General features: G+C 39.4%; 1 protein-coding gene across 1 annotated transcript; it reads left to right on the top strand.

Moving 5' to 3' along the window:
- The first annotated feature begins 2,556 nt into the window (after positions 1–2,556).
- LOC129927702 (uncharacterized) lies at positions 2,557–3,984 on the top strand. Its single transcript, XM_056038021.1, has 2 exons — positions 2,557–2,600; positions 3,159–3,984. Exons 1-2 carry the CDS (start codon positions 2,557–2,559, stop codon positions 3,982–3,984), a joined length of 870 nt encoding a protein of 289 aa, XP_055893996.1.
- Positions 3,985–7,111: the final 3,127 nt, after the last annotated feature.

The raw sequence follows: 7,111 nt of genomic DNA, 5'->3' as shown, positions 1-7,111 counted from the left end.
GATTTAGATCTATATTTGTATGCCAGTGACTATAAAAGTAAATCAAATATTTGAACTTTAGTTTTCGTAAAAAATTCGCCACATTATTAAACGACAATGCCGTTTTTTTTTTTTTTAAATGAGCAGGATTGTTGTTTACCATATTGAATGACACCTCGAAATGACAATTTTGTCTGTTTTTAAGGAGATTTGCATGAGTGTTCAGGAGATTTTTATGACTTTTTCGTATAATTTGCTATTTCAGGAGAATTTCAGGAACCCTTTAATAATAAGTTAAAATGGTATATTCTAATAATTTACACGGGGCCTATGGAAGTGCGGGGCCCACTGCGGCCGCATAGGTTGCAGTGGCCTAAGACCGGCCTTGATGGAGTCAGTGCCAAACAATCAGCTAAGGGACTTAACTCGACGATTGGAACAGCTAAGGGACGCAACTCGACGAATGGAACAGATAAGGGACGCAACTCTATGATTGGAGACTCTCCTCTGTGTCCTATACATGTATTAATGTTCTTAACATAAAGCTTGTTGTTGCTGTGTCGTGCTGACCTAGCGCACCACAAGAAAATGTTGGAATGAATGAATGAATGAGTGAATGAATGAATGAATGAATGAATGAATGAGTTCGGGTTGTTTTTTTCCTCGGGTGTTTGGATCTTGGATTTTAATAAAGCGAGCTGATTCCAGATGACATTAATAATGTCAACATTAATATGCGAGTTTGAATGAAGCTGTGACATAATTTAAAAGTTCATGGTGGGTGGAGCCCATTATTTACACAATTTTGGCAAAAGCCTTTTTTTTTTTAATTCGAAGATTAAAAACATGGCGCTAAAAAAAAATAGGTGCAAAGGAATAAAGGGGGGCTAACCATTAGGGTCCACAATAGAACTTCCTGATAGCATTGTTTACATTCAAGTAGGGAGCGCTTTGAAAACATATTGAACTCATGACCTTTGACACTTTTTTCTGACACAAATTTCCGTTATATTGTTTGTTTCCTAACACTTCAATCTTTTAATGTGTATGCAAATAGAATGCAAATGTCCGCATTGTTTTCTCTCGCAATGTACAGACGAAACCCCCAACAAGGACACCTTTCGTCTGCAGGCCTGTTTGCTTAGCTTTACAGATGAACTCAGCCTTGGACAGAGGTTTAGGGTTACCAGACACCTGCATTACCCAGAGGAGGACAAAAAGGAGGACACGGCCTACAAAGGAGGACACACACACACACGCAATGACAAAGTAAACTTAAAAACTAGACTTGCACTCAGGGGCAAGCGTGACTTATTGTGTAATGTGTGAATCGCATGCAGGCGGTCCAAATTTGGGGTCCTACAAATATTGCAAGGTTACCTTTAAAAATAACAACTGTAGATTTAAATCCTAGAAAGATATTTTGTTCCGAAAAAAAAATTCAAAAAAGTGCACCATCCACATCTCTCATTAAATAGTATTTATTCTCCTTATTTCAAAATCAAACAAAATAATTAATCACCGACAATAAAATAACTTAATTTTTTTTTTGACGGATTCATGGTTTGTCAAGGTGCAAAGTTTCAACTTGATCTGAGAATGGGAAGTGGGAGAAAAAAACACGTTCAAACTCTTTACCAGACAGACAGACAGACAGAGTGAAAAATAATAGCTGAGTGCTGTAAACAACAAAATAAATATTTTAAAAGACTCAAATTTCATATGTTAGGCCAAAACCTTCCCAGACGGAGGACACGACCCCAAAAAGGAGGACATATCCTTCTTTTTCCGGACGTATGTTGTAGACCTAAAAGAGTCGTAAGTTACTGAGGCTTCTTTATGTAATGTGGATAGAAGTCTCAAGGGGTCGGATAATACCGCGGGCCATAGTTTTGAACACCACTGTCAGAGATCTACAAAACGTTTAGTTCAAAGGCCGGATTTAATTTAGTGCAAGTTAAGCTGCAGCCCGGGGTTTCTACATACTTAAATCCGGCACTGACTGTAATTCTAGAATGGAAATATCATCCTTGAGGATTCGATCTTGACAGCAAAGCGCTCTTTCTCTCAACATATCTACGATGCAGATCGTATTCTAGACATAAAGTATCACAATGTGACAGTTCATAACCGTGAAGCCGCCCAGGGCCTCAATAGTTACAATTATTATTTTCTTACAATACCTTTATTCAAGTCAGAAATTCATGGATGGTGGGTGAAACCTGGACACTGATCTCAAAAACGGCTCTAACTATTTTTCTAGAAATTTAACAGTTGATGTATACCGCTGAGAAAAGAATGGACCTCATTCACCAATCGTAAACAAACAACATTTAGTCACGTGATCTTATTGATAAAAGAACGCAAAAAAACTGTCACGTAACAACCATCATGAATTAAACATGAGATCGTAAATTATATAGAAGAGATAGAGCAACACGTGCTAAATGTTGTTTGTTTACGATTGGTGAATGAGGTCCATTACTAGCTCGTTGGACACACGGGGAAAAACTCAAGTTTAACCGTATCATTTTTCAAGTAAATAGCCCTAGATCCAACATCGGTGTTGAAAGGACTATGTCGTTCTTGAAAGGAATATCGCTTTTGAGAATTTTCGAATTGTAAGGCATTATTGTTAAAGATTTAACCTTGGTTAGGTCAATAATAGAATATGCCTCCTCTTTTTGGGACCCCTCAACTCAAGAAAACATTAAGAAACTGGAACAGATACAAAATAGAGCAGTGAGATTCATAACAAACGAATATTCACATTTGACTAGAGTAACACCTTTAGTAAAATCACTAAATTTAGAAAGCCTTCAGGACAGAAGACTTAAAAGTAAAGTAGCAATTATACATAAACACAGAACCATAATCTTCAAATACAAAAACAAAATTTATAACAATACTCAGAAAGACACAAAGATAAAGGCATACCCCTCGTTCCATAAACTAGGACAAATTTGTAGGCCTACAAATGCTCCTTTTTCCCTAGTGCTATTAAAGCATGGAATGGGTTGCCAGGAAAACCTTGGCAGAATTTAAGTCATTGGTTAACAAGCATGATGCATGACGCGTAATCATCTTCTGTATTTTATAAAATAAGATAAGTTTTTAGCAACTTATTAAGTTAATTTACATTAAAGCTTGACGAGATGAGGAGCTTCACAAAACTCCAGCTCGGGACCTCCACTTATTCAAAGCTCGGGGCCTCCACTTATTCAAAGCTCGGGGCCTCGACTTATTCAAAGCTCGGGACCTCCACTTATTCAAAGCTCGGGACCTCCACTTATTCAAATCTCTGGACCTCCACTTATTGAAATCTCTGGACCTCCACTTATTCAAATCTCTGGACCTCCACTTATTCAAAGCTCGGGACCTCCACTTATTCAAATCTCGGGACCTCCACTTATTCAAAGCTCGGGACCTCCACTTATTCAAATCTCTGGACCTCCACTTATTCAAATCTCGGGACCTCCACTTATTCAAATCTCTGGACCTCCACTTATTCAAATCTCTGGACCTTCACTTATTCAAATCTTGGGACCTCCACTTATTCAAATCTTGGGACCTCCACTTATTAAAATCTCGGGACCTCCACTTATTAAAATATCTGGACCTCCACTTATTAAAATCTCGGGACCTCCACTTATTCAAATCTCGGGACCTCCACTTATTCAAATCTTGGGACCTCCACTCATTCAAATCTCTGGACCTCCACTCATTCAAATCTCAGGACCTCCACCTATTCAAATCTCTGGACCTCCACTTATTAAAATCTCTGGACCTCCACTTATTAAAATCTCTGGACCTCCACCTATTCAAATCTCTGGACCTCCACTCATTAAAATCTCTGGACCTTCACTTACTCAAATTTCGGGACCTCCACTTATTCAAATCTTTGGACCTCCACTTATTCAAATTTCGGGACCTCCACTTATTCAAATCTCTGGACCTCCACTAATTAAAATCTCGGGACCTCCACTTATTCAAATCCAGCACTAATATTACCCTATTTTGCCCACCAAATGTGGGCACCTTTGTTCGCAACCAAAAAAAAAAACTTATAGAGAGGAAACTGGGAAGGGGAGGGGGAGTTTCATTACCAGTAGAGGAGGAAAAGAAACTAATTATTCAAACAATGTAAACCTATCGCGAATACCCGATAGTTGTAAACAGCTGTTTATAGGAGGGGAGGGTGGTGGCGGCTGAAGCGTTACATAACTCGGTGACGTGTGCAGATTTAGCCAAGCTATGGAAGGCCATTTAAAACATAAAACTATGCAAATAAGAACTAGAATCTATTCAAGTTCTAAGATAATACAGGGTGAGTAGGGGAAAAAGGGAGGGGGAATTGAAATTGTAACGTAGATAAATGACAAACGGAAAAGACAGGAAATACAAAGTAAATAATGTGTTAATCCATGTCTCAGTGGGATAAATTTTTATCGGCACCAAAAAAAATAAATGCACCGTTCTAGCATGATCCCAAAGCAGAATAGAGCTGACTTAGAAGGGGCCCTGCGCTTTGAGAGAGAATACTTTGTTCCTGTCAGGCCACTGTACGAATATTAGTGCCACTGATATGACACCCATTTAAAAAAAAAAGTCCATGTTGAATAAAAAAACTAAAAAGAGTTTTAATAAACAATATATTCACATTGCAAATGAAAACAAAAAGTAGATTTTAAAAAGTATTGATAACAATTAGGAATTTATAAAAATCTAGTAGATGAAATGCAAAATGCATTTGCAAAATGTTGGGTTTATTTCAAATCCGCTTTATATTACATGCACATGACATTAAATATAAAGATTGTCTTCAAGTCTGAAGATTAATGAGGAATGCAGTTTTTCCGTGGATACGCAGGCCCAGCTGTGACCTACATATTTTGCCACACTAGCGCAGGCATAATCAATGTCCGCTGTTGGTTGGTTAAGATTTTTTTTGCAGTCTACGCCTGTCCTCCGGCAGCGGAATTTCTTTTGGTCTCTAATGTGTATCCTGCGGCCTTCGTGAGTGATCTCCAGCTGGCATTCAGCCAGGTGCTCTCTTCTATATCAGTTATAGCAAGTTGGCGCCTAATACGATCTTCAAAACGCTTCCGTGGGGAAGCGCTGTTACGCCGACCACTTTCAGCTCAACAAATTGGACTGGCTTTGGAATACGTTCGTCCCCCATACGGGCTACATGTCCTGCCCAGAGTAAGTGTCGGACTATAAGAAGTCCATCTATACTCTCCATACCGACTATGCTAACGTACGGAATAACTTGTTGGCAAGGTAACGCTTCATCTAAACAGTTGCGCCGCCTAGAAAACATCATAAAAAGGGCATCAAAAATCACACGCACAACATTACCACATTTCAAGACTAGAACAGAGCGGTACAAAAAAACAAACTTGTTGGTACTTTACTCTGTCAGACTTTATCAACGCCACCCTCTGATCAGGAATGTGCCTTGATAGGTGAATGTAATAAGTCATCACCATCTTCCCTTTGCGTTCCTCGTGGAACATAGGGCCTCGAATGTGATAAGCAGACTTGAGTATTCATGCAATAATACAGTAACTGGACTTAAAGTACGAACTGATCAACACTGACCAACAATGAACACTAAAACCCCAATATCTTGCTCTGTCCTTCTTAGAAACTTAAAGAAAACTTATCAAAAACTGAAATAATTCTTGACCTTATTTCTTTAAACTTTCTTTTTAATATTTTGTTTCTGCTGGTCAGTAAATTTGTTTTCACTGCAACTGGTCAAGGTCTTAACGAGTTATTTTTTTCTGACCTACTTTGTTGTCTGGACTAAGTGTGCAGTGGAGCGTGATCGGCAGAATTATCTTTGTGTCTTCCGTGTGTGTGTTTTGAACAGAGAGAAATGGAGAACGACGGTCAACTGATCCTGTGTGGTGCCCCAAATCTCAAAATGAACCATTCAACAGTCCTAACTAGACCTAGAGATTATCTCAGTATATCAAGCCAGATAGCCCTTTGTTTAGTTGTAGTATTTCTAATATTATGTACCAGTTACAACCTTATTACTTTTCTTGTGTCTTCATTTTGATTATTTTGAGTATGTTCTTTATACGCTGTAATTATGTGTAATGACTGCCTTTGTAGTACTTGTACTTTGTGGCAAAACAAATACAATTGTTCAATTGGTCCAACAGACTAAGGCGAAAGCTCAAAACTTCATGAATCTTTTCAAACTGCAGATTTTGTTTTTCAATCTTGCAATCTAACTGAACTGGGTGGTGAGGTTTTAGTTTTATTTATATTTTTTTAAAGTCGCTGTTGCCCCAAAAGAAGTCTTGTTTTTAGCCTATTTTTTTTCCCCCCACAAATTAGTTTGTAAACTGTTTCACGTGTTTTTGATGCTCTTTCAGAGTTGAAGATAATCTACTCCCTAGTTGAAAGCTCTACTCCCTAGTCCAAGCTCTACTCCCTAGTCCAAGCTCTACTGCCTAGTCCAAGCTCTACTCCCTAGTCCAAGCTCTACTTCCTAGTCCAAGCTCTACTCCCTAGTCCAAGCTCTACTCCCTAGTCCAAGCTCTACTTCCTAGTCCAAGCTCTACTTCCTAGTCCAAGCTCTACTCCCTAGTCCAAGCTCTACTTCCTAGTCCAAGCTCTACTTCCTTGTCCAAAGCCCCTTGAAAGACGAAGGGGGAAGGCAGAGAGCAGGCTTTGACCCCGGGAGCATCGAGTCGACTGTACGACAGTCCAGTGCGCATACCGCAAGCACCAGAGCATGTTTCTTTGTTTTACATGATTTGTTGTCCTTCAGCAACGTAACGTTTTCCCTTTCAGACTTTACGATCTATGGGGCAGATGATGTTAAGGTCATCTGTTTCTATGGCCAACGGTTATCGAGCAGGGTGTCATGTGGCCAGCACAACGACCAACCGCCTTTACTTTCCCCAGCTAAAGTCAGATACCCATTAAAATGGTGTGGAATCGGGGACGCCCTAAAAATCCCGAAATTCAAAATCCCAGCCTTCACGGAGATTCGAACCCAGGATCTCAGGTTCAGAAACCGATTGCTTAACCACTCAGCCGCCGCGCCCCCGTTGTTCCTTCAGAATTGAAGATTATAACATCCTGACCAAAACCTCCAGTTGACTACTGG

This window comes from Biomphalaria glabrata, chromosome 8 (genome assembly GCF_947242115.1).
Source record: "Biomphalaria glabrata chromosome 8, xgBioGlab47.1, whole genome shotgun sequence".
NCBI lineage: Eukaryota > Metazoa > Mollusca > Gastropoda > Planorbidae > Biomphalaria > Biomphalaria glabrata.
The sequence above is the reverse complement of the archived record's forward strand: the minus strand, read 5'-3'. Positions and strand labels throughout refer to the sequence as shown.

What these genes read in the sequence shown, in the direction of transcription:
- LOC129927702 (XM_056038021.1), top strand. Translation starts at nt 2,557, where the DNA reads ATGTCGTTCTTGAAAGGAATATCGCTTTTGAGAATTTTCGAATT. An exon ending in CTTTTGAGAATTTTCGAATT is followed by an intron (nt 2,601 to 3,158) that starts GTAAGGCATTAT and finishes ACAAAACTCCAG; the next exon opens with CTCGGGACCTCCACTTATTC.